This window comes from Bombus bifarius, unplaced genomic scaffold (genome assembly GCF_011952205.1).
Source record: "Bombus bifarius isolate JDL3187 unplaced genomic scaffold, Bbif_JDL3187 scf7180000007996, whole genome shotgun sequence".
NCBI lineage: Eukaryota > Metazoa > Arthropoda > Insecta > Hymenoptera > Apidae > Bombus > Bombus bifarius.
This window is the reverse complement of record NW_022884376.1, coordinates 1,463,546-1,491,157: the sequence shown is the minus strand read 5'-3', so window position 1 is coordinate 1,491,157 and position 27,612 is coordinate 1,463,546. Positions and strand designations below refer to the sequence as shown.

The 27,612-nt window shown below is 41.4% G+C and overlaps 1 protein-coding gene across 3 annotated transcripts in view; it reads left to right on the top strand.

Annotated features, from left to right (window-relative positions):
* The first annotated feature begins 3,275 nt into the window (after positions 1-3,275).
* LOC117205911 overlaps positions 3,276-27,612 on the top strand; it is a 33,981-nt gene continuing 9,644 nt past the window's right edge. Inside the window, exons 1-2 of one of the 3 annotated variants that reach the window (XM_033444753.1) lie at positions 19,089-19,093; positions 20,956-20,960. Coding sequence is in view for 2 of the 3 variants with exons in the window: in XM_033444751.1 (XP_033300642.1) it covers positions 3,464-3,554 (91 nt within the window). In the remaining variant the exon portion in view is untranslated. Of the gene's footprint in view, positions 3,555-7,782; positions 8,440-19,088; positions 19,094-20,955; positions 20,961-27,612 lie in introns of those variants that run through there. The other 2 variants (XM_033444751.1, XM_033444752.1) reach the window with 2 other exon arrangements.

Sequence of the window (27,612 nt, the reverse complement as noted above, 5' to 3'; positions counted from 1 at the left end):
ATGGATGATTCCCTTCCAATCCCACCAAACACACAATAAAACCTTCTTGGCCGTTAATCCACGCTTGGCGATCGTTTGGGCCGGCCCACCGCGATTGGACCACGATCTTTTTCGGCTGTTGTTCTCGTATGTGACCCATTTTTCATCGCCAGTCACCATCCGCTTCAAAAATGGGTCGATTTCGTTACGTCTCAACAAAGAATCGCAGGCATCAATTCGGTCCAAAAGGTTCTTTTGCGTCAATTCATGTGGCACCCATACGTCGAGCTTCTTCTTGAGACCAGCCTTATGCAAATGGTTCCAAACGGTTTTCTGGCTAATCTTCAGTTCCTGGGCAATGGAATAAGTGCTCACATGCCGGTCCGACTCGACGATTTCCATGATTTTATCCACATTTTCGACGATTGGCCTACCAGAGCGTGCCTCATCTTCGACGTCCATATTACCAGAACGGAATCGTTGGAACCACCGCTTTGCTGTTGCATTCGATACTGTACTGGGTCCATAAACAGCACAAATTTTTTTGGCCGCCTGCTCCGCCTTTTCACCTTGGTCGTAGTGGTACTGAAGAATGTATCGAATTTTCTCTTTTTTTATCTCCATTTTCGAACGCTGTAACACACAACTGGCTTCACCGAACACAAAACTGACAAAGAACCTTTTTGATGCGTAATATCACCTTGAAATCGGTGTATACTATGACTCGATGCGATGTGCACATCGTGAGATATGGCTCACTAAAGACATCTAGCGAAAAACGCTCAGAACTTTTTACTTAACCTAATATATAACTAGTGAATTGTGTTTAAGAGGAGAATCGAAGGAAACGACATTGGCCGAGAAATGGAAAAGCAATCGTCGCGCATAAATTTTATGCCGTGGAATATCGAGTGTTGATTCGAATATCGATATGCATTAAACGCGCTTTCATCTTGTAATTGCCACGAAACATGTAGTCGTTGAAACATCGTATTGTTACTTTCTCTTTAACGTTTGAATCTCGATATTTCGATGTTTTGTTTTGGAACGGTCATCTGGTCGAAATAATCACGCATTATCGATATATCTAATAACAACAAACATATCGATACCATTCAGAGTGATAAAACGATGCTGGAAAGAAGATTGTACTTCTTGGGAAAAAATGGTAAAAATGGGAAAAATGGTGTCGCGCGATTCGGTTCTACGTGTGGTGTAGATCATCTTTGCAACATTATCGCGGTGATGCACAAATTTCGCAGTTGCGGCTTTTTCGTGTGGCGTTTCATTCTTAAAGGCGCGTGTGTGCGCCCGTCGAAAGTTGAAGCACAACAGATATCGTGCCAAAGTTAATATCGATCGTTCGACTTTTATAATTCGTCAGCGCGTCCCGTATTACGTAAAAAATGATTGCCCTTATAAATGCTCAATTGTTTATAAATCTATTGATATTTAAAGTACATTTAACCTATATTTAGTATCAAACCTAAAAATGTATCGAATCTGGCATAAAAAAAGAAAGAATAATTGTTCGATTATGTTTTTCTTTCCGAACTAACGTTGAATGTATAGTATTCGCTTTTTTTCCATTTTCCTCTTTTAACTGGTAATTAAGCTGCTTATCTGTAAACGCATTAAATGGGAATAATTACTGGTATAATTACGTTTCTAATATACGTTTCCTCGTCGAAATAGTAATGTTCTAACGAGTGTGTTGTTTTGTTTCTTTCCAGGCCCGAATTCAATAAGTAAATCGTAGTAACAGGTCATAAGACGTTCACCTCTGAAGGAGACGGAGGGAGAAGACCGAGGGGATCGAACGAATTTACCTCGTTCCTTCTCTGGTTCTGCTTCAGTCAGCTTCGTCCCTTGTACAAAGCAGCATCGTGTCTCTGTCTTTAATTATTCCACACCTGTATCTTCTGCCTTCTACGACAATTATTTTATTTTACCTGAATGCGGTTGCGTGGTGATCCAACGAACGACATTGGCCGCTGGAAAAACTGGAACAGCCGTTGCCCATAAGCAGCGTTGCTTCAAGACCTTGCCAGTTTGTCCTTGTAACCGAAACACATGTGCCAACCACGCTCTTAAACCACGCATCGTCCAACTATCATCCCTGTGTTTCTTGCGGTCGCCTTCGACCGCACGAGGGTGGAAAAGAATAGAAAGAGTAAGAAGTTTTCTCTCGTGTAGCTCGATTTTACAATGGAGAAGAGAGCTTGGTTGATCGACGGATCGAATTCGGTGAATCGATAAAGTTATCCGACACGTTTTTCTCTGCCTAACGAGTACGTCGTCGAGAATAACAAGGAGACAAACGAGCGAACGAATGTGCAGAGCGACAGAACGAAAGAATGTACGGCTGGCAGCTTTGGACATGGGATAGATGATAGATTGCGAATGATGGGGTGGTAGAGCGAATAGGAAATGCAAAATGGATTGGGTGCCTCGGCTCAGGTAGCCAGAGACGACAAGGTCGAGGGCTCCAGGGCGGATAGGCCCCGAGCTGTTTAGTAAAGCTTCCCTTCTTTTTCTCTATGCATTCAATCGAATAACGGGAACGCATTTCCCCATTAATATCGCCGGTGAGAGTATTACTTCTGAAAGACTGCTTTTCCTTTTCTGCCATCTGCCGATCGACGTTGTGCAAAAAAGACTGAATTTAATAATCAATAATCAACCGAGGAATTCAAACCGATCTATCTATGCATCAGATTCCGGTGGATTTGTTCAAAGAAGAAGAAGAAGAAGAAGAAGAAGAAGGAGAAGGAGGACAATACGAATTTACTGGTGATCACTGGTCCAACGTTAGCGTTTGTCTCACGAAAAGACTGAACACACGTTGATTCATTATTCAAAGAGAAAAAGGAGATCCGCATATCGCGTTCTATAGGAATCTGTTTTCGTTTGTCGCGCTACACATACATATCTCTCGGGATCTCACGTAATTGTTGTACATACATACCTATCTACACGTTGTACACACAGACAGCTTGTCACACCATCTATAAGAGCTTTAAGAAATTTCTGACGAACGTATATACAAAGTGGCGTACGCGTCTCATTACGCGAATTTTCGACTATTATACATATTGGAAATATGTCGGAATATATATATACATGCGTGTAGAAACAGAATATATATAATATATATATATATATATGTACACATGTAATAAAACTCTTTCGCTGCCTAATAGAAGTATTCGCGGATAAAGTGTTGTGTGCGATTCGGTAAAAGAACAAGTACGCAAACCGTATCGTTGTACCTATTTTTTTTGTTCTACGAAGAGAATTAACGTTAGAAAGATGTTTAACTCGAAGGAAGAAATGTTCGTTCGTTCTTTATTTATCTAACGGGACTCTTATCAATTTATCGAGAATATTATTGACGGCGCGCAACGAACAATTAGAAAAGGAAAGTATTTAGAGTCAGTGAGAAGTGTAGTTGAAGTGTGATCGCTGGCAGCAACAAAGCAGGATGGGTTGTGGACAGAGCAAAATCGGCAATATCTATCCAAAGAATAAGAAGAACAAAAACAATACCGGCAAGAAAAACGGAGACTCTGTCGGTGAGTAATCGATCGATAATTATTATTTTCATCCTGAAATAAAATTCCTTTTCGTTTGCTTCGTTCCTTCTACTTTTTTTGTTTTTACCTTTTTGGTTGCACGGATTGTGTCGCTTAGTCGAAAGATTAGATCGTCCACAGTGGAAATATGTAATAACCGATTTGGCAAGATTCCCTCGTCGTTCGACAGACGCGGGCGAGATCGACATTGTTCGCGTAATTAACGCCGTTTCTCGTCAATCTAGGTCTGCCGTGTAATTGTTAACCCGATGACGGTAATTAAACAGATGCGTCTCAATCTAGAACATCGACACCCATCCACAGATTTCCTTCCTGATGAAAGGTGATTGAACAGTCGCCTCGATTATACCGGTGCTTTTCTCTGTCGTAAAACTGTTGCTTCACGAATATACAGCGTATACCTAGCTACTCAAGATCAAATCGAATATGACTTTAATATGACTTTTCGCTTCTTATAGAACAGTAAGTATACTATATAAAATGATTTGATCGACCCGATTGTCGCGTACATTAATGCACGTAACATAGTTATTCCGAGATGGTGAATAACTTGTTGAAATTAAAGTCGCAGTTTGTTACCCGTTATGTTGGAACGCGAAGAAAAAAGATATTTATCGTGCGTGACAATCGAAGATAAGTTGGCGAGCCTCCAGTTTGAAATTACGTTCCAGAACAGGTGGGACTTAACCGCCAATCGTAGCAGAGTAGATGCCCATATTTAGATCTCACGGATCCGTCTCGAGGCTAAGTCGCAATTCTCGTTGTATAATTACCATGGTAGTAGCTTTTCATTTTTGTTTATCTTGAACGTAACGCATCGAGGTTCTTTCGTGCGACTCTCGTGTGTCTATCCGTTGTACGTTCACTCAGTCGGAATATTTAAACTTCTTCCTATTAGAACCAGTAAATTCTTTAAATCCCTCAGCACGCTTACGCTGTTGTATTTGCTTCATTCGGTTTAGCGGTAATCGTCCACTCGTATTCCAAAGCAGCAACGTGATTTATCGTTAAACATCTTCCGTGTTATCTTACCTGGCAGTTTGTTAGATAAAACAGATAAGGTTTAATGAGGATACTTCCCGACAGAAAAATCATAATATCGATTACAACATTGATTTCATTCTAAAGACGCGTATTGCATCTTCTTCTACTAATTAGGAATTTCCCGATGTTTCCGAAAATTCCTCATCAACTGCCACGTGATTCATCGATATCTTATTCTCCTCACTTGTTTCGGCGAAAGATGAACGCGTAATTCAATAATGTGTCACAAGTGGCATTACGACGAAAAAAGGCAGTGGATAAGATGCTTCATCGAACTCGTTATCGTAGAATTTTATATTGGAATTATAATAAGAATTCAGTAGAGCGGCAACAAGTACGCGGCGTACGTGGCCACGCACACCTATATACGCACGCGTGCGGGAACGATCGATTTCGTTCTTAACGTACATCACTTGAGGTAGATTAGGCTTTGGGTTAGGTCGTGCATAAGGGGAGCGTAACCTTCTGAACGATAAATTGACATTCAACAACCCTGTTCTACCGTTGTTCGCACGCCTGTTGTTTTATTCGTTGAGAACGACCTGTTCGATAACCACCGGACGTATGTATTTCATCTTCAACATACGTACTTTTAGTCTCGCTTGCAAAAATCCCCCCTTCTTTATCCCTCTATTATCTTTTCAATTGGATTCTGTACTTCTGTAAATCCTGATAATCGAATATTCAAACAAACCAGTGTTTATTTCCAGCTATGTTTGCCGTCCTAATTTCACTAGCAATAAATTATCAACGGCAATCAAGTATACATAGATTTTCTACTTTGTGGAATCATGCGACCCAGATTCGCTAACGTAAATGACTCTGGTGTTTTTTACGTTCGTCGTATCCATTGATTCTCAAACGATTTCGTTTCTATGTATTTTCCTTCTTTCGTTAATGGCCGGTAGTGGTTTGTAAACTCGTGATAGTGAGATACGATGTGCGACGCTAATAAAGAAGCGAAAAGGTAAAGAAAACAAATCAGCGAACCACGCGTCTTGAAATCGTATGTATCGTGGTTTGTTGTTTACCGGCTTCGACGTCTGCGATCTAAATATATCGCACGATAATTTTGATATTTATATCATTACGATGACTTCGCTGACGGTACTTGAGAATACTGCCGTTTAGTAATTCATGCATGCACCAAGATTATGTATTTTTAGTTATCAATTTGAGCAATGGCCTAAATCGCGCTCGATCATTTATCATTTATGCTATTATGAAAAGGAACAAACAATGTAAAATTGTGCTGAAATCAACATCAACGCGTTATGTCATAACAGTATTGCGCTAAAAATAAAACTATCCACTATAGACATTGTTTGCGAGAAGAAAATCCAAGATGAAAGTATTATTTTTTACTGATCATTAACCATACATTATACTCGAGAAAATACAAATAGGTAGCTATTAATATTCCGATGTTTGTTGCATCTTATCTGCAGTTATTGCAAATATGTTATGCCAGGGAAAGTTCGTAAATAATATTGTCACTGTTATTTACAGAGTCATAAGTACATAAGTTTGAGAACATATACGTACATTATTACGAGAATTTGTTGTATATTATCTCATTCTCTTAAAATTCGCATATATACGTAATATACTATGCATAAATATATTTGTATAATCTAATATTAGGTGAAGTAAAAAGTTCTGAGCGCTTTTTCGCTTTATTTCGACGATGAAATTAACATAGTCAAGATTATTCGATTTAGATTAAATATGCGCCGTTTTGTTCGATTACTTTTGTCCATTTTGAAGGCAATTTCATAATTCCGCGGTTGAAGAAGTCCTCGTCCCTATTGGTAAAAAACTTGACCAGCTCATTTTCACAAGCCTCTCTTGAGGCCAGTTTTGTACCATCAAGAAAATTTTGCAAAAACTTAAAAAGGTGATAATCGCTTGGTGCCAGGTCTGGACTGTACGGCGGATGCGATAGAACCTCCCAGCCAAGCTCTCGGAGCTTCTGACGCGTCGTTAAAGATGTGTGCGGCCTGGCGTTGTCTTGATGGAACACAACACCTTTCCTATTGGCCAATTCTGGCCGCTTCTGGTCGATCGCCTGCTTCAGTCTGGTCAGTTGTTGACAATAGAGGTCCGAATTAAGTGTTTGCCCCGATGGGAGCAGCTCATAATGGATGATTCCCTTCCAATCCCACCAAACACACAATAAAACCTTCTTGGCCGTTAATCCACGCTTGGCGATCGTTTGGGCCGGCCCACCGCGATTGGACCACGATCTTTTTCGGCTGTTGTTCTCGTATGTGACCCATTTTTCATCGCCAGTCACCATCCGCTTCAAAAATGGGTCGATTTCGTTACGTCTCAACAAAGAATCGCAGGCATCAATTCGGTCCAAAAGGTTCTTTTGCGTCAATTCATGTGGCACCCATACGTCGAGCTTCTTCTTGAGACCAGCCTTATGCAAATGGTTCCAAACGGTTTTCTGGCTAATCTTCAGTTCCTGGGCAATGGAATAAGTGCTCACATGCCGGTCCGACTCGACGATTTCCATGATTTTATCCACATTTTCGACGATTGGCCTACCAGAGCGTGCCTCATCTTCGACGTCCATATTACCAGAACGGAATCGTTGGAACCACCGCTTTGCTGTTGCATTCGATACTGTACTGGGTCCATAAACAGCACAAATTTTTTTGGCCGCCTGCTCCGCCTTTTCACCTTGGTCGTAGTGGTACTGAAGAATGTATCGAATTTTCTCTTTTTTTATCTCCATTTTCGAACGCTGTAACACACAACTGGCTTCACCGAACACAAAACTGACAAAGAACCTTTTTGATGCGTAATATCACCTTGAAATCGGTGTATACTATGACTCGATGCGATGTGCACATCGTGAGATATGGCTCACTAAAGACATCTAGCGAAAAACGCTCAGAACTTTTTACTTAACCTAATATATAAAAGGAAGTGCGGGAAATGTTCAACTAATTTTTATTCTTTTATGTCCACTTAATTAACAATTGCGTGTGACGAGTTAAATTTAGAATAACATACATATTTCGCGGTAACATATTTTAAAATACGCTGTTTCCATTTCTAATTTTCAATTTTCTACCAACGACATAATGTTGCGCGCGCAACTTGGTTGCCAGTTTACACTGTTTACAGCGTTGCCATCGTTTAAGCGGGAGCTTGTGCCGCGAACGATTAAAGTGTCCCTCGTGTATGCGGACGTTCGGAACGTTTTCGTATCTCAAAACGTGTCGCGTGTCCAAGTTCGATTCTCGTAGTATTTGGCCGACATTTCGTCAAAATACGCTAGAGTCGATACGTCTCTACTTGGTAAATAAGACAAGCTTCAAGGCCCGGAGCCGATATTATCGCGCTCGGTAGTAGAGCAGCTAACGACTTGCCTACGTGATCGTTGTTCGGCGTATAAAAGGGTCGCGCCTCTCTAGCGTCAGTGTCTGTCTCTCGTAGCAATTTCGTGTGCGAACATCGTTCGTTCTCATCGTTGAAAAAATTCTGTTGCAAGTAGTTTTTTTTTTCCTATTTATATCTAACGTTTATCGATCGCTGTTAATCGAGATTTTATCGATACACGCGACGTTATAAATACTGCAAAAAGTGAGGTTAAGTAACCGGCGCTCCGAAGAATACAACACCATCGGTCGGTGACAGTGAACGGTTTTTATACTGCGTTGAATCATCGGATCCGATATTTCACTTGGATTGGAGGACATTTGTCCTGCCAGGACGTCGGATTTTGAGAGCAAACAGAAGGGAGCCGCCAAGATGTGGCTGAAAGTGCTCAGGCAGAATATATCGCATTTAGCCCGTAGGACGAAAGGTAAGGTCACGTTTGTTCCTTGAAATCGGAGCTCAGTGGGGAAACGAGACGACGGTTGTCACCGCGAAAGAATGCCTATTTATAGATTTACGCTACTTGAATTTAGAGGATCGTACGCGACAAATTAAAATTCTTCTTTGTAAATATTTTACGATCGGCAACGGGAATCGTATGTATAGTTTAAGCAAGTACGTGTTCGCGTTCAACTTTGTTGCAGGATGCAGGTAATTCTATCCTCGAATTAGGCTGCATTCTAATTTAAGCCCGTCTCGTATTTCGCGGTCTTTCGGAGAAGAGAATTCTGGAATGCGTGGTGACGATGCTGTTGCAGCTGCGTGACTCACAGCTGCTTCAGCAGAACATATCCGGCTTTTACATTATTCTAAGTCTGTTAACCCCTCAGAAAAATCGTACAAGCGATCTACTTTATATTTAAGTCGGTGTTTACTGCGTGGCACGTGATCTCATCGTAACCGCTTCGATGCAGTTGCGCTTGAATTCGCAGCAGTAGTATATTTAGTGTCAGAAAATGAGAAACCGCGCGCCATTATTAAGCGGTTCAATTTTTTTTTCTTTGTCAATCGCATATTGGTAACTGTGGAAGAGCCTTTGTGACAAGAAAATACTCGTACGTAACGTAGTAACTCATTACGTAGTAAATTAAAAATTTTTTTCAAATCTTAACATTCTCCGTCTTAAAACATTCAGTTAAATCAACGTGACTATAGTCGTGTCAGCGTTTTCCGTCAACTCGACCTTGGAAGCGAGATGTAAAGCTGACGTTTATTTCAGGTAATTTCTACAATCGATCGTAAATGAGATTACGTTACTTCCAACGTGAAACTCTTTACCTGTAGCATTCGTAGCATACGATATACTGTGTCAAATCTGTTTGTCAATATTAGTATATCGTCTTGTATATATCGACAAACTGGAGTATAACTCGTCGCTGTTGCAACTTGCGACGAAGTTTTTCTTTGGCGCAGAACCTTAAATTCAAGTTTAATCGAGCGATATTAACGTCTCACGGAGTAATCTTATCGATGTTTAAGTTTTTGTTTTTAGATCGGGAGAAAGTTCGAAGTTCTTTATGTTGTAACGGATTAGTGACGATCGAAGAGGTGCGTGAAGGCTGCGCTGTACAGGAAGCATCCTCACCGATCGAGTTGCGTTCGATCTACTAATCGGACGGGTTTTGTTAGACGTCACTTTCCCCTTTGAGGCACGCCCCGCGTGCATATCCGGGGAAGAGAAACGGGGGAAAAATGCGTAGCTCGTGATACCCATGTGACTATACATAGAACGTGATATGTATTTCACGCAGTGGCGTAGGCGCTCGAAAAAGATACGCGACTGCGGTTTGCGCGCGGGCATCCTTCTTACGCGGTCGCATTCGTTGATATCCTCTCTCAGACGCATCAAGCTAACTCTGTTACGGTCCGTAAATTTTTATTTTTTATATTTTATCTAATACAGAGCCGAGGCAAGGAAAGGCACATATAAATTATAATTCTTTCATATTTTTTTTTAAACTTGAAAAACTCTCTAACAATGAAAAGACAAGACTCGATCGAAAATATTTGAAAACGATCCAAAGGACACAGCAGAGTTAATAAGATACAAACGAACGTTTTATTTTCAGTATCGTCAGCCTTCCAAAGAGATCTCACCTATTTAATCGTCACTGTTAGCCCAATTTTCCTCCTTTTTTCGCATTTACATTTTTCTATGCGGAAAAAGGAAATTTCAAAAACAGTGTATCTAGCAACACGTTGATTTTACTAATTAACGATGACTCGTCAAACAGATGCGGTGTTTGCGGTATAACCAGTGACGCAGATATCCTTAATGCGTTTTCGGAAAGTCGTATTGCACGTTAAGATTATCGAACACTCGTTACTCGTTATTCCGACGAAAGAAAAAGAAGAGAGGACAGAAATTGCATATTCTGCGCATATTTTTTGGAATAATAAACCGCGCAGTTGAAAAAGTGCGCAGTGAAGATAACGGCAAGGTATTTGACGATATCTCGGTCTTATCGGCTAATAAAAATCTTTATTGTACTCGAATTTATCCTTATCTGTTCGTGTCATCGAATTTCAGTCGCTTTGTGCATTGTTCTTCGCATCGTGTAATTAAAGATGATTAATCAGCGCAATTTAAATGCCGCGTATCTGAAATCATGATTATTTGGTAAAAACCGTGCTTTGTTTATTGATTTCAGATCGGCGAATGTTTATTCTCGCGTTCGCCGGCATTGAGAATATAATCAGAGGAATAGCGCGCAATATTCTCAGAAAACCTTGAAAATTCGTAAATTCAACGGCATTTACAAGTTTTCTGCGCGTAATAATTATCTATTTACGTTGTCGATTGGGCGGTCAAAAACACGACATTGATATGTGCGTTACAATAATACCCGAGACTCGGTTTGTTTTCGTTATTAGGTTGCATATTATAATGAGTCCAAAGGTTAACTCGAAAGGTACAGGATATTTAACCAAACTACCAATGTTGTGTACAAAAGCATTATCAGCCTTGCTTTTTTAAACTTTCATTTATGTAGAACAGACGAAAAATGTAAAAAATGTAGAGGAGAAGCATTTAGGATCGCGCAAAGAATGACGGGAAGATTCAGACGTTTCAAATTTCGCACCTATGTTTTTAAGAAACCGCCGATCCGTCAGTTTTCGCTCACTATGTGCAAACAACTTAAAAATATCGAAGTACTTCCTCGATCGAAAAACTCTTTATTTTTCTTCTTCTTTCTTTCGTCGGACGAGAACAAACGTGTTTGCGATATAAATGCGGTTCGAAGATCGTCTTCCTCGTCGAAAGAACTCAACTGGCAGACACACCCACGCGAGGAACATTCGTGGAAGATTTCGATATTTGACGAAAACGCGAAACTATCGAGGCCACCTGCAGCCTGGAAAAAAATCTCACGTTGTATCCGCGGTATCGCTTTTCGTGGTCTCGCGAACGTGGCGTCATAAAACGCTGAACGTTTCACCCTATTAGAACACCAGTATTCGCTTCGACGAATCTTTTTCCAGTTTCCATAGGCTATCTAAACGCGGTGTTTTTGTTATACACAGGCTCGTCGTATCGCGTCGCTTTTTTTTATTCCTTCCAACTCTATCGCGTTTTTTAATTTCATATCTATAAAAGTCGACAGGACAAAATCGCTCGAAACATTCGTGTTCTCGGATTACATTTTTATCTTCTCGTGCATCTCCGGTTAGAAAGTACCCCATTCTGGGTAGAAATTTCTGAGAAGAAAAAGTTCTCCGTCGCAATGTTCTTCCTCCGATTCTCGAGCTACGACAAAAAAGTTTGTCGCGGAAAAATTCCCTTCGGCCCGGAGATTAACCATCCAGATAAGCGTAGGTTATATTTATTTTGACGAACGTTTGCCAGCAGCCCAAATAATCCGTTTTTATCATTATTTCCGCCTGCTGGTATGATTGATGGATCTCAGACGCGTCTTTTTTCACAATGTAACTACTTTTTACAGTAAATATTCGACGTATTCCTTATCCTTCGCCCTTGCTAAAGTTATACAATTTCATTTGTTGTACGATTTCGATAAAGAGACCGGTCTATCGCTCGAACGGATTGTTCCGGTTTTCTCAAACAGATCTCCCAGATACGACGAAAGAGAGAAAGAGAGGAATTTCTCTCTTTTTTCACGTGGTCGTGTTTCCTCGTCGCCTAGACTATTACGTTTCTCCGCGGAAATTGCCTAGCGTTTTAATAGATGTTGCGGAGACCAAAACGTTATTTCTCTCATATATCAAACGTTTATTTTACTCATATAGAAAGAGAGCCGACCGAATACTGGAATCGCTATCAATCGTCGTCCGAGTATCGATTTCCACGGAAACCAGTTACATCGCGGTAATTCGAGCTCGCGGCTCGTATCCGTATGATACCATTGGATTGGGTTGGATGGCGAGGTGTCTCTTTTCTTCCTGCGTCGTTGAAAATATTTGTTCCCTTCGTTGATCGTTGCTGCCTCGACCGTCGATTAGCGACCGTTGCTGCTCTATTTGTTCCTCCGTTGCAGTTAAAAGGACGCGGTATTAGCCGTTAATGGCACTTGTTGTTAGCTTCGAAGCTCTGTACGAAGAAGCTCATGGAGAGACTACCGTATCGATAAACGTCGATATTTATCAACTACGATATATGTATAAGATTGCCAAGTTAGTCACGAAATATCGATAATATCGCTAGATAATGTATCTTTCAAATTTACGTGAACAACGGTATGGGTGAGTTGACGGAAGAAGCGGTGAATAATTTTTCATACGGCGAAGATGACTCGTACAGAGCAGAATAGCTTACGTTGAGAGAATTTGAATATGAACGGAAAGCATTGAATGCACACTCTGAAATCTCATAGCTGAATAGTTGTTGGATATAATGGATGCATTGAAGGAACGCGCAACTCGTCGGAAAGAGAGAAACGCGGTATCGGATATTGATAAACATTTAGCTTCTTTTTTACGCGTTTTCCGTTCACCGTGGTTAACAGATCGATCTTTAACGCGGTTCATGCATTATTTATGACGCTGTGCGTGTATACGCGCGTGTATTATGTTTTCAGCCGATATTGCTGCGAGTACGCGATAATAACGGGCTCCTATGTATACGACGAGAGATCTATCGATGAATTCTTATCGGCACGCCCCAAAAAAAAAAGAATTATGTACGTACCCCGTGGCGAGATAAAATAGAATAGGAATGGAGAAGAGATAGCGATATCGAGGTCAATTTCGACCTCCCACAGATAAAGTCGAAGACTTCGCTAGCTCTACGAATATCACGATTCACCGAGGAATTAGCCGTTTCTTCCGTCTTTTGCTCTACCTCCGAGTGGGCAACGTCGTCGTTGCTCCGTTGGAAATCAATGGATTCGCGGTTTCGTCACGAGTCGTTCACCTTGAGGCAGCTGCGTCCTCCAGTAAATTGAATCCAGGGAAATTGAATCAAGAGTAATTTGTACCCTATGAGCGCACGCTTTCCTCAGTCTTGGATTTACGTGCTGCCTGGTACCCGGTATAACTCGATCAATTCCAAGTGCTCGAAAAGGCTCATTTTCGGTTCTCCGCTCCGGCACAATTCCACCGAGTTTCCATCGAGAACGATCGCATTAACGTTACCATCTAGTCCGAGATTAAGGCGTTTTAGTCCAACGAATCGATAGATTATTCTCTCTGTTCTAGAATACCTATCGTTTGGAATCGAGGCGCTCGATGGAGGAGCGATACAAATTTTTTCCGATAAAGCGATAGGAGCGGGCAACGACGCGTAACATTCGTATTTAATTAGCGATGCGTTTTAATTTAATAGCTTAGAAGCGCGCAGATTGCTCTGTTGAAATGTAACTCTATTCAGATTCTTCGAACGAACGATTTATTATATATCACCAGACTGTAGATATTTGGAAATATTTGGAAATTCAAAACGTACGGTATGTTCGACACTTGGAGTGGCCGTCCGTTTATGATCATCTGCCAATCTTTTGGCAAAATCCGAATTTCTTACCTAGAAAGAGGCTAAGAAACACTCTAAGTGTTGGGTCAGGTTTAAAGTAAAATCTGGTATCAATTAGCAATACCAGAGGATACGCAGCCACAAGAATACGCAAGTATAATGTTCGAGATGATAGATTTCCATCCCATAAAATCCACGGTAAGAAGGAAAAGCCGGGAAAGGGAAGTTAGTCTATAAAGACCGGGCGAAGCTTCTTGAGGTCAGTATTAACAGAGTCTTACAACAGTCTTCGTCAGAGCGCCACAGTCTTCGTGTTATACCGCACCGTATTCTGTATTTAACTTGCAAATACATAACCCAAATATACTACTACTCAGCATCTTTAATTTACATCCACCTTGAGCGTTAATATCGTTCAAGGTTCGCGATATCAATCGATCGGTTGCAAACTGACTGATCGCCGCTTAGTTGAGAATTCGCAAACACGATATGCAAAGATATACGAAATATTGAAAGCAAAGCAGTGATTGGAATATTTAGCATATGATATTGGGTTGTTCGAAAAGTGTCTTTCTTTGCAGACACGTCTTTTACGACAACGCATCTCTGTATAAACATGAAATCTAATCTGTCGAACGTTGTGATCTTCATCTCGACGAAACAAAATGGATCGTACGTGATTGGATAAAATAATATAAAACGAAAAATGTCGTGCATCCATTATCTCCTTATAAAACTGTTGAGGTTATTCGATGTGTAAACAGAGAAAACTGGTGGATAAATTGTGAGGTAGAAAATACATTTAAATAGAATTGTAATTATAAGTAAGAATACAATTTGAGCTGGTCCAGATCCGCACGCTAGCTGTGTTACCCAATAACTGAAAACCCCGAAGCCAACGTCGCCTGTCTACTGTTTATGGTCTGTCTTCTTCCTCCAAAAGTGTACGCATAACAAAACGCCACTGGAGCCAGTTTTCTTCGCCACGTAACATCTCGATCTTCGCACTTGCTGATTCCATTTTAACACTATCCCTTACTTTACTAAGCACAACACTTTAACAATTTATTCACTTCACGTTGCTGCCTTGCAATTTACAGCCCTGGGCCCATAACCTGTTGAGGTTATTCGATGTGTAAACAGAGAAAACTGGTGGATAAATTGTAAGGTAGAAAATACATTTAAATAGAAGTGTAATTATCAGTAAGAATACAATTTGAGCTGGTCCAGATCCACACGCTAGCTGTGTTACCCAATAACTGAAAACCCCGAAGACAACGTCGCCTGTCTACCGTTTATGGTCTGTCTTTGTCGCAGTCTTTTGTCTACACGCTATCGATGGCTTCGGTGTTCGAGAAAACTAAAAAGACCAGATGTACAGTTTTCTTAGAAGTGGTGACCACTTCAACAAAAACGAAAGAAACTTTTCGGACGACCTAATACATAGGATGAAACTGTGGACAAGTTTCGTTTCGTACAAATTTTCCTGGGATTTGCTGAATTTTGCCGTACAGTTCCGCGTGGTCTAGGCGCCAGGAGACTTCTCACGCGTCTCTCAGAAGTTTAAGTCACCGTACGATTCAAGGATTCGGCCGAACGTCATGTTTAGGCGGAATGTACACGCGTTCGTTCGAGGACGGCCAGTCACAATGAATAGAAAGTCCCGTCCTATATTTGGCCCCGTCTGCTGCCAAGACGCATTAACGGCACATGTATACGGGGTGAATCAACTAGTGGCGGCCCACTGTTCGATTTTCTATCAAGTCGGTCGTGTTCGTCCATCAAGAATCGAATTTCCTTGATATTTTTAGCGGCGCGCGTAGAATTTCTCGCGGGCGAATAACCAACGACCGCGGTCATCGTCTACGCGTTTGCATCTTTTACGAAGGTTACGTTGCATTTAATTTTCGATTCTCGCTGTGTGTGTGAGACGTTAATTAAATTCATCGGGATGACTCGCGCGTACTTTATACGTCACCGAGGATCCGTGGTTGCGCACATGCTAATGAGGTTGCATCGTTTGAATCACTCGCAAGCTATTCTGATCAATTTCGTAGATCGAAAACTGCGGAAAAACGACGAGGCGATGCTTGCGATAAATGTCTTTCTACGACGAACGAACTCGCAAAGCAAACTCGTTTATTTTTCGAAAAATACGTTGTACGTCACGTTACGGCCGAGTAACGAAATTAAGAAATTTGTTAGAAACGAAATCGATGGCTTTCGATGTTAACAGGTTTCGAGAATTGATCGCTGATGAGCGGATGTTTATGCATTAATGGGAAATTTAAGTACAAAGAATGCAGACGATATGCAAAGTTTTGGTTGTGTAAAATATCCAGAGAAAGGTGAAAATATAGTAAAACTGTGTTATCTTTCATCCCCTCGCCAATTTTTTAGTTGTATTCGTAAAGATACGAATTTGTACAAACATCACGAGTCTAGCAAATTTTTCAATAGCTGGACGAACTATCTCTATTCGATTGGCTAAAATTAACGCCGGTTGATACTTTGTTTCGCGTCATTGCCGAGGGACAAATCTAATTGTAGACAGAAGGCACGTGCCTTCCTGCGTGTCCGGATAAGCTTCTCACGCAGGATTTTACTGAATCAGATTATCAAAAGACGCGGCTTCGTATCGATCATTTGCATGCCCGTCCTTGTTCGGTTTACCGCTGGCCAATTTAATTATATCGGCTCGCAGGGATCGGCCTTCCCATCCACTTTTTCGAATATTAAAATTCAGCCCGCTATACGTATCGACACCGACCGTCTTTTCCTTTCGTTTCTCGCGTTTATTCGTGTCGCTTTTCAAGCCCTTTCGAGAGCCGACGAATAAACACAACACGTCGCTTATTATTCAGCTTTATCGTTCGATCGTGGCTGTTGCAATTATTTACTTACCGGAGACCCGAAGCCTACGTGGTTCGTAATGCAATTCGCTTGATCCGGGATTATAATAACACAGGGATAAAGACAGCAAATAAAAGGGTTAATGTCGAAGGGAACGGAATCAGGTTAAACGTCGACGGAAATAACGAAGCTCCATAATCGTGTCTTCCGACGTGAAAAAATTAGTAGACCGTTTAAAGGTACAATTGCTGCAATTATCGACGATATTGGGAAAGGGAATCGGGTTCTTTTACCTTTCTTCCTATCTCTGACGTATCGCCGAGGTGTCGGTGATACGTTGACTGTCTGACAACCGGCACTGGCGCGTAATTTCCGCCGCACCAAAGAACCGACGTTCGTAAACGAGCAAATAAACATTCACTCGGTCGGTCGATTTCTTCTATACCTGTAGGTGAACTTTGACAATGATAAAGAACATTGGGCAGGAACGTGAAACCAGGCGAAAAATTAGTATTCATCGTAGCATCGACGTGTTACGGAGCGATCCGAAACGTTGAGTAATCGCATTCCTGACGATTGGACGGCGCGTTATTATTGGAATTCCGTGTTACGGGTGTCGACGATGTGCCCGATCGACCGAACCAAACGATCTATTGTGCATGGAGCAACGAATCGGTTACGACTCGATTCACCTCGACTCGACGTTACGACGACAAACGATCGTTAAATCGGTTCGCCGCGTCAGGGTCGCTGGCAATCGTCGCGTGCCCTAACATCCGTCTGCGCGCATGGAAACGCGTGGAACGCTTTAACAAATCACGATACCTGCTGCGATAACGATTCCATATTGCCTAGTAAACGATCGTTGAAAATTGACCACAGGTATTTATGGAATACCAAAATCAGTATTCCGTTTGTCGGCCAATGCGACGCTTCCGCGACACGACCAATCGTTTCTTCGAATTGCTTTTATCAAAACTGACGTGTTTAGTTTCCGCGAGATTGTTGCTATTTTTCTCGCTAATAGAATATTCATAAAGGCAACGTGCAATGTATCACGAACTTGATAAAACACTGACGTTTTTTCGTTTCACTAGGGAAAAGCATACGCAATACATATGTACATATTAACGACCAATTTTGTATATCTCATGCGGAAGATTACGTTCTTCCAATTTGGTTTTCCTTCCTTTCCATATAACTCGGTTAACGCTAAACCTGCCAGCGGCGGTCAAATCGACCGCCCTCCAACTTCTACACAAATTTAACCACATTTAAACTTTATCATATCGCATCGTAATTTCCGACCTTTCCTAAAACATGCGTGCAATATATTTGTCGGAGAGAAAAGGACATGGAAGTCTCCCCTTTGGAACTTCGGGCTAATCCCCTGACATCGTAATCTAGATTCTATCATAGGCGTAATTAAACAATTGTCGTCTTTCGATCCGATTGTATTTGTTCGAGATTCGTGATAACGAGCTTTGGTCGTTGGACAGCCAGTCGCCGAACGTAGCCGCGGTCACGGGATGGACGCTTTGTCTAACAAAGATACGGAGTAATTCTATAGCTCTCCTTAAAAGAAATATTTGTAGAGGCACGCGACAGTAAACGTTCCAACGGTTTCTATCCCGTGACTCGCCACACGCAGATCCTATTCTTCGGGTACGATGGTTACCAAACGCCGACGCGTCTCCATAGTACGTGATCAGCTAGCCCGAGGGACGTTATAAACACTAAGATTTAATTACCTAAAGTCCTTCAAACGGACAAACAGTCTTTGTCCCAACTACGGGAAGACAGGAGAGACCTATTTTTCAACGAACGGCGTCTCCCACTAGCAACTTTCCCTCGAGGGCGGCTAGCATCTCTTTCTAACCACCGATATGGAGATTGACCAATTAGCAGCAACGCCAATTTCCCTCGCCTTCCGGACGAAGGCTATCCTCGACGAATCCCGATGATCTCGTGCCCTTAGACACACCCCATCATAGTTTTCCTCCGCAGCATCATCGCGACGGAAAGTCATTCTCTCTCGTGAGGTCGTATTAGCGAGTTACTTTGTGTCTGTACGCTCGGTGGATATTCCACGTTTTAACAAAGAGTCCGACTTAGATATTGCGAGCATGTTCATCTATCATCCCGTTGACCGCGGATTCGTTATTGAACCTAGGATCATTGTCATTAGTTTCTCGAGTGTCTAATTACCGCGGTTACTTGTCCAATTCTATAATAACCGTATTTGCACTAGTCAATGTCTTCTCTATTGCATAACGACAACGTGTAGTCCGAACGAAGATTCGTTTCACGCCCCTAACTCTAATTCTAATGTAAACCCGACATATTTTTCGGTATTTACTTTTAGTTTGCTCTTTTATTTTCTGAGAAGAATTGGTACTCTGTCTTGTTTACCGTGAGCGGTCAGTTTGACCGCCCGACAAAATATTTTGGTTATTCTTAAAGTAAATGCAATCGGTACAAAGAAAAGGCTGTCTCAAAGTCAAATGACAAACAAAATCGGTAATAACAAATAATAACAGCTGTTACACTCGTAATCTTGTCATAAAACTATCCATCCCTCGATCAAGATAGCCACCAGTTGTCAAGACGTATCAACTCGGACGAACCGCCATAAAATTTAACATTTTTTACGGTCCATTGTTACAGACATTTTAAAAATCGAGAAGTTTCTTAGGATTATTGCTCATTGCGATAAAACCCGGGAAAGCTTTCTCAACTCCACCCTCGAGTAACCGGTGGTGGAAAACGGCGAATACTCGTCAACATTTTCGTATAAATATCGCCGTCACAGATCATATTCTTACTTGCTATTGTCCTTTCGACTAGAATGCATCTCAGTTTGTTAGTCAGTTAGTCGAGATCTAAACTTGTTATCTCTAAAACTCAGACGGAAGGCATCTCGGAGCGTTTTGTGCAAATTTGTTATGAAGGGAAAAGTAAAGCACATCAAATTTGACAATAATTTTGTATTCCGTACATGGTATTGTTCTGTGATGAATATTTAACCTCGAAATGTCAAGACTTCAAAAAAAAATTATAAAAAAAAAATAACGGACATAGAGGAAGACCGTTCAGTGTGCGATGAGCAAGAAACTTCAGCAATTGAAAACAGCATGGAAACACACGAGGAGTTATTTACAACCGAATCGGAGTTGAATATTATAAATAAGCGTTTACGCAAGGACAAAAAGGAAAGAAATTATCGTTGACGGCAAAGGGCGAGACTGATGTACAGAAACAACGTATCGAAACTGGGTCCGATGGGACAGTTTGGAGAGAAATAGATGCAAGTCCCAAATCTGGCAAGACATCGGTTCATAATATTTTTACGGATATGTTTAACGGCATAAAGGACAAGTAAAGACAGCATTTTGTCTTATCATTGAGCACCGTACAAGGGATTATACGATAAAATATACGGAAGAAGAAGCATTTAGAGTATCGGAAACTAAGAGCGAGCTAGATGTAACAAAACTAGATGCATTTATTGCTCTGCTATGTCCGCGGTGCATATCAGGCAAAAAATTTGTGGAATAAACTTTGGAGACCTGCTGTTTTTTCCAAAAACGATGAGCAGGAATGACTTTGTTGAAATTATGAGGTTTATACTGCTTTGTAAGAAGAGCGAAAGAAGCCAACGTTTACGAGCCAATAAATTTCCAATGGTATCTACAGTATGGGGCCAATTTACAGAGAATTCACAAAACTGTCATAAACCTGGTGCATACATTACTTTTGTATATAGAATCGCGGGAAAAACCATGCAATAGAACTATCAACAGGTTCAGATTTATTACTACAAAAAAACCTGTCAAGTAGAAAATTGTAAACGTTACAAAATTACTAAAATTTGTTTAAGGTGCGGCAAATACTTGTGCGACGAATGTACATTTGACAATAAGATAATTTGTAAAAAAATGCCGCGAAGTTGAATAAGATATACCTCTATATAAATAAAAGTGTAATTCTATTCGAGTGTATAATTGAAATTAAACGAAAGTAAATTTGAACGATATTTTATTTCATTATTTTATATACATTTAATTATGAATTAACCATTATCTATGTTAAATCGTAAAAACTATTATTTCTTTAATCACCGGTCATTTTGACCGCACACGGTAGGAACAGGTATACGCTAAGTGTCGGTAGGTTTAGCGTTAAACTGTGACAATACGAAGTACACGATAACTGGCAAGGTATGAAAACGCAAAGGGTTGGAAGATATAAGTTAAACGTTCAGGGTAAAGCTTCCGAATAAAATTCAATTTACCTGCTGCATCTTATGCGTGCGTTTAAGTACACGCACAGTATGAATCTGTTAAGCGCAGGTCAATCCCACCGAATTATGGCACACGACACCCACACAGCGAATAATACGTGGGTCAATAGCTCGTTGTTCTCGACAGGAAGGTTTAGCCATCGCGGAAATATATTCCAGATATCTACCGAGTGACCTGTCGTCACAAAGAATCTGCCTAACGGGCAAATCGAATTAAATCCTTTCGCTTTGCATCTCCATTTTTTGCTTCTTCTTCCATCCATTCGATTATCTTCTGGTCCGAGTATCGTAGAGTATCGTGATTTCCAGATAAAAGGGTAGATCGCTCGCTGTATTTGCGTTTTTATCGTCAATACCGATGCTTTCTTCGTCCTCGGGCTTTCAGGTTGTTGTATCGAATCGTAATTAGGAATATGCAATTACGAAGGCCGTGTCCGCGTGGAAATTTCCAAAAAGAAATAGAAGAAGAAAAAAAAATGCGGCTGCAATTCGACGAAACACCGATCGTCGTTATATAACTAATTAACGACGAGCAAACACGTATAAAATTACACTGACTAATTGCACGCGTTATCTTGGGATTGCGAGCAAAGACGAATTGCGATAATGTCACGAAATTAGCGTTGTTCTTACGAGATATATATTTATTGCTCGCGACATTTCAGCGTTGAAATAATTACATACCGGTACGCAATAGGAATTGGTAAGACTCGTAATGAATATCTTAATTATCGGAAAAGATCATCGGAGATTCGATCTCTTTTCTTATCTTGCTTTTACTGGCAATTTTTGCGATTCCGTATCATCCTTCCTCCCTAGCGGATGCAAGATAAATGCGTCGCTGTCACATTTACGCTCGCGTGCTTCTTCCATCGTGTTTCTATATTACGTTAATCGTTCGTGGGCAATAGCCGTCTTCCGGCAATAGCCCAACAGGTTTCTGTCATTTCTCACTGGGATTATTTTTTTCATGCGCGGCTTCTAGGCTGAAGTTGCTGCGGGAATTTGGGTCACGAAGCAAGGCCAAGCGCCGTGGTGGTTTTGCGATTTACGGCAACATCGTGAACGTAATTCGATTTACGTTTATACCTGTATCCTCTGCTCTTTGACTTTATGAAACTTTCATGACGAAAGATTATCTACCGTCGCAATCTTGAGATATAGTTTCCGTTCTTTTCTACTTCTTTACGGACGATTTTACTTCCGTTCGCGGTTGGTACGTCCTCGAGACTTGGCAAGGCCACCACGATCCACATCATCGACCTTCCATGTTCTCGCCTCTCGAATTCGTCATCTTACCTTCATGCTGAAGAATCAGCATCCTTCTAAATCATTTCTAAAGACGTAAATTTCTTACTTCGTTCCACTCTAGTCGTTCGAATCATCGTCACGTAGGACACGGTTTCGTTCTCATGAATCTTGTACAAAAACAATTTCCACTTAATCGATGGTTTTTAGCGTTCAGATAAAAGAAGATACGATCCAAGGCTGTTCCAGCGAAAGTGCTCGAGACTCGCTTATCGCGACCAGCGGTCGATTTTATTAATCGAGGAAACGCTAGTATCTTTGATGTTTCTTCTAAATAGAATTCGGTAATGCATCGATCAACTCGAGAGAGAAAGAGAGAGAGAGAGAGAGAGAATCGATGAAATAGCGGGTGCACATCGCGTCGAAGGTGAACTAATTGCGTCGCAGTTAATTACGCCTCTGGTTGATTACGTGCAAGTTTGTCGTGCACCAGCGAGCTTGGTCCGTCCTGAGACCGCTCAAAGCGACGCCTTTCATCGATGTTATATTATTAACTTTGTTAATCGTTTCCCATAGCCACGGTGAAAAGAATCGTCGTCCTTTATTGCTGCTTTCTTCCTTTCTCTCCCTCTACATCCTCTCTCGGCATCTTTGTTTCCCTCGCTGTCGATAAGGGCGTAGCGCAATGCGCGTTTCAACGACCGATTTATTTCAAAGCGGACAATTGATCTTTCGGCTAGTTCTGCATCCGCGAGGGGTGAAAGGAAGCGAGCTGGAGCCTCGGCGAATCGAGGAGAACGCTGCGAAAGTGGTCCTCGTGGAACGAGCTCGTTTCTCCGCGAAACAATCGAGCGTTTTCTCCAAGTTCGTTTATCGGTCGCTCGTTGAAAAAATTATCGCCGAGAAAAGTGCATTATACATCGAACGAAAGTAATTGGAATCGCTTGGAACACGTTGATCGACGTTTCGAAAGTTGCACGCTAAATAAAAGTCTTACTCCGGTTTCTGGCATTTGAACGATATTATTATTAGAAACTGATTCAACGTGATATAGCGTGGTAGATTCGTTTTGTAGGACTTGGGAATATTTACCCAATATTTTTGAAACGGTCGAGCGTTTCACGGACGCCATTTATCGATCGATTAAAAAAAAAATAGGACGTTTCTTTCGTTATCACCTGTGTTATCGCATAGCATCGTTTCCTATCTTTTCTCTTTCCTTACGCATCGTCTGTCATTTCATGGAAAAACTTACGTTTATCTGGCGTCCGTGGATCAAAGGTTTAATCGATCATTTCCCCGACGAATATTCGACCTTGGCTACGAAGCAACAGTTCTACGTAGCTATACTACGACGTTTACTGGAACGCGTGGATACTGTCGGAAAAGCTCTTCCTTCTTGCCAGTACGATTCGATCGCTCGACCTTGCTGTAAAATAGCAGAGAAACGCGCGAATCTAGACACGATTACTTTCCATCGGAATCGATAATCGGATTAACCGATTTTCCGTCGCTTTGATTACGCTACCTCCTAATCTTCTAAAATAGCAGATTACGTTTTCGTCGGATATTTCGAAGATTCGTAATCGTAGATAGGTCGATATTCGATGACTTTTCTCTTTACCCCTACTGTCTGTTCCTTAACTTAGGAAATTCTTTTCAAATTATTCTGCTGCTCTTCTTTCTTAACGTACCGAAGCTGTAGGATTTTGATTCCCCTTTATTCGATGATTATTCAAAAGACATTGTACTGGAACGTCTATCGTAGAACCGTAATGGAACCGGACGCGAAGAATAATTACCAATCGATTGCCAATACCTCAGCCGCGTTTTCTCGTGATCCCGCATGCGGAGCTGTTCGAAAGGAAATGAAAGACCGAACTGGGACAAATGTCCCGCCGCTAACTTTTGCAAAACGAGCCAGATCGGGAACGGAGTATTTCGGGAGAAAAATTAAGGTACTTTTACTTGTTCGAAAATCAATTGTCCACTTCCTGATACTCGTTAAACCGCGTAACCCTAGGAATCTTCAACGATTGTTAACCGAATTTTGGCTAGCAATTCGTTCGTAACCTGAATCGATCGATGGGCTATTTCGTTACGTCGATGAAGGACGAGTCTAACTTTCGATCACGTTCGATTTATTCGACTTTTAATCGCAAACCTCTCGCCTCTGAGAGAAGCCTGGACTTTTATTTCGTTACATGCGTGCAGCAGAGAATCCTAGAAGTTTCAGCAAATCTAAAATACATTGGCGCGATGGTACTAATGGCAAAGGCAGACGCATGTCTGGTGTTAGAGTTTAGTTCAATTTGACGATGTTTATACGACCTCGTGGAAACGGAGCGTTTTTACGCAATGCATCCTCGTCTCCTCTTCCTTCTTCTCCTCTTCGTCCGTCTCGTTTCCTCTTAACCCCAATCGCCTCTCCTTACTCTAACATCGATGAATCGAGAAAACATTCGTTTGATCTCGACGAATAGCAGGGAAACTTTCCGAAGGGCACTTGGATCAATTATAAGTTTTACAAGTGCGTTGCTTCGGAGCAACGATACAAGTTACTCCGTCTGATTCGAACTTTCGGATTATCCATTTTATAACTGGAATTATCCAGTTCGCTCCTCCCGTTTAATTTTCATATTTCTGGCTCGGCTAGTTTAACGATTAGTCGCCGAAGGTGTTCTTCCATCGAATGGAATGTCGTGACGTCCCATTTAGCTTCGAGTTAAGGTAACCTAACCCCCGTGCCCCTTTTTTATTTTAACCCTCCATCAACCCATACGCTTCCCTGAAACTGTTTGCGCGTTATTCCAGCAGATTTCGTAACATCTGCGATACGTTCGCGAGAAAATAGTCGATAAAAAGCCGTATTAAAGCATAGTAGGAAATACGCGCGATGTAATATCGACGCAAGAATATTACGCATCCGCGTCTAGGTTGCGCGTCGTTCCTAAATTTATCGAGAAGCCCGATAGCCACAAAGTGGGCCACGCTCTCGGTAGTAGCCGATGACCACGTAGTTACTATATCATTAGGAACGGTCTCGCGACCTTACGTGTAAATATATTTAAGCAGTCATGTGTCGGAACACACGGTACACAGAAAACGTGACGTAAAGTTACGTGCGTCAACACTCTGTCCGACACTAAATATAGGTGATTCCAGTCGACGCCAACATCGTGTTCGTTTTCTTGACGGAACTGCTAAAATCGACGTTCTTTACGGCGCTCCACCTTGTCCCTACCAGTTCTTCGTCGTCGTGATTCAACATCGAACGCTGCACATCGTGTCCGTGATTCGCGTTTCATATGTATCGCGCGCATAATTCGAATTCCACGTTCTGGCGGCATCGAAACGCCACGACCTCTCCTATTTGTGGAATAAACGTTTCGAGTTTTTCAAAGGCGATGGAATTTTTTGTTTCGCGTTAATTAATTTCTGCCTGTTTGACGTTTCGTTTCATTTCGTTTAACGTTTTAATCTTACGCTATTAATTCGTCGACGTTTCGACACTGCAACGAGAAGTGTACGAGAACTTTAGTAACCGCTCGATTAAATACAGCGTGTTAGAGGATAAAGATAAAGGTATCTCGTCTTTCTCGTCTTTTTTTTTTTATATTGAACGTGCAACGAACGGTAGTGAGATTTTCCACGACGAAGCCTCGTTACCTAATGTACGCTCGGCGCACGATGCGCGTTCGCTTCCAACTACGTGACTGTGTACACGTCGTATATTCCTTGTACACTTGTGACACAGTTCCTCGCGAGCCAACGTGGTTCCGTTCGTCGTGTTATTTCTTTTATCAACTAATTACAAGGCAGGATCGTTGGATCCGTGCTAGCGAACGTTTTTAACGAGCTAACTTCCCCTTTGATCACTCGCCCGATTCTATCCAGCCTGATACAAAGACGATCTTTATCGTCAGAATCTGCAATCCGTAAACAGACTCGATCGTCTATCGTTGCTTTAATTTATCCATTCTACTTCGAAATACGTATATACGTATACAGTGGTTCAGGGACATATTCGAACGCTAATAGGAATCTTTTATGAATATATTACGCCTGTTATACGAAACACTGTATATATAATATATACAGGGTGGTTGGTAACTGGTGGTACAATTGGATAAAATAATATAAAACGAAAAATATCGTGCATCCATTATTTCCTTATAAAACGAAAGAAACATTTCGGACGACCTAATACATAGAGATCTTTAGAGATTACCATAAAAATCTGTTTTACACAGGGTGGTTGGTAACTGGTGGTACAAGCGGAAAGGGGATGATTCTACGCGAAAAAAGAAGTCGAAAATATAGAATAAAAATTTTTCGTTGGGGCTTTGTTTTCGAGAAAATCGACTTTGAATTTTCGCTTGGTACGCGTGCACTTTATCGCCGTCGTCCGAAATGTTTCTTTCGTTTTATAAGGAAATAATTGATGCACAATGTTTTTCGTTTTATATAATTTTATCCAATTACGTATAATCCATTGTTACGTCCGATGACTCCCTACACAAACCAGGGTCGCGGGCAACATGACAGTCAGATATCTACATTCTTCTATTGTGTACCCTCAATAGTCTCAAGGACCCACGATAAATCCCAGGAATTTTCTAGTTAAGGTTCTTCAGACCGAACAAATATCTTTTGACTCGAATTGTTTTCGAAATTTATTGTCTACTCCGGAAAGATACGGGAAATCTGGGTTTTCTCACGTACGGTGCTTCCCACTAGCAACTTTCCCTCGCGGGTGATTAGCACCCTTTCCTCACCCACCAACCTGGTAAATCGACCAATTGACAGCGAAGTCTATGGCATTTCCCTAACTTGTCCTTAACGAATCAGCTTATCTCGTGTCCTTGGACCCACCCATCGCAAGTTTCCCTCCGCAGCATCATCTTCACTGAAATTTAGCTGTTCTACATTTTTTGACCCGTCACCATACAAACTTACGTTGCCTGCTCTGCACAGTAACTTTGTCTATCAATCAAGATCTTAATTACTTTCATTGACTAATATCTATCTAGTCTACGAGTTATTGGAATAAACTGTAATTAATAACCTGTTAACTCAGTGTATATTCGATTCAACCGCCTCTATTATCCTAACCGAAATAGGAGATCGATCAGTTCGTGGCGTCGATTTTTTAATCGCAATGGGAATTTACGACTCCCGTTGACGCGCTTCCTCGCGATCGCGTCTCTCCGCGAACCGTCGAAACATCCATTTTGTTCTATCAAGATAAAGATTACAACGTTGGACAG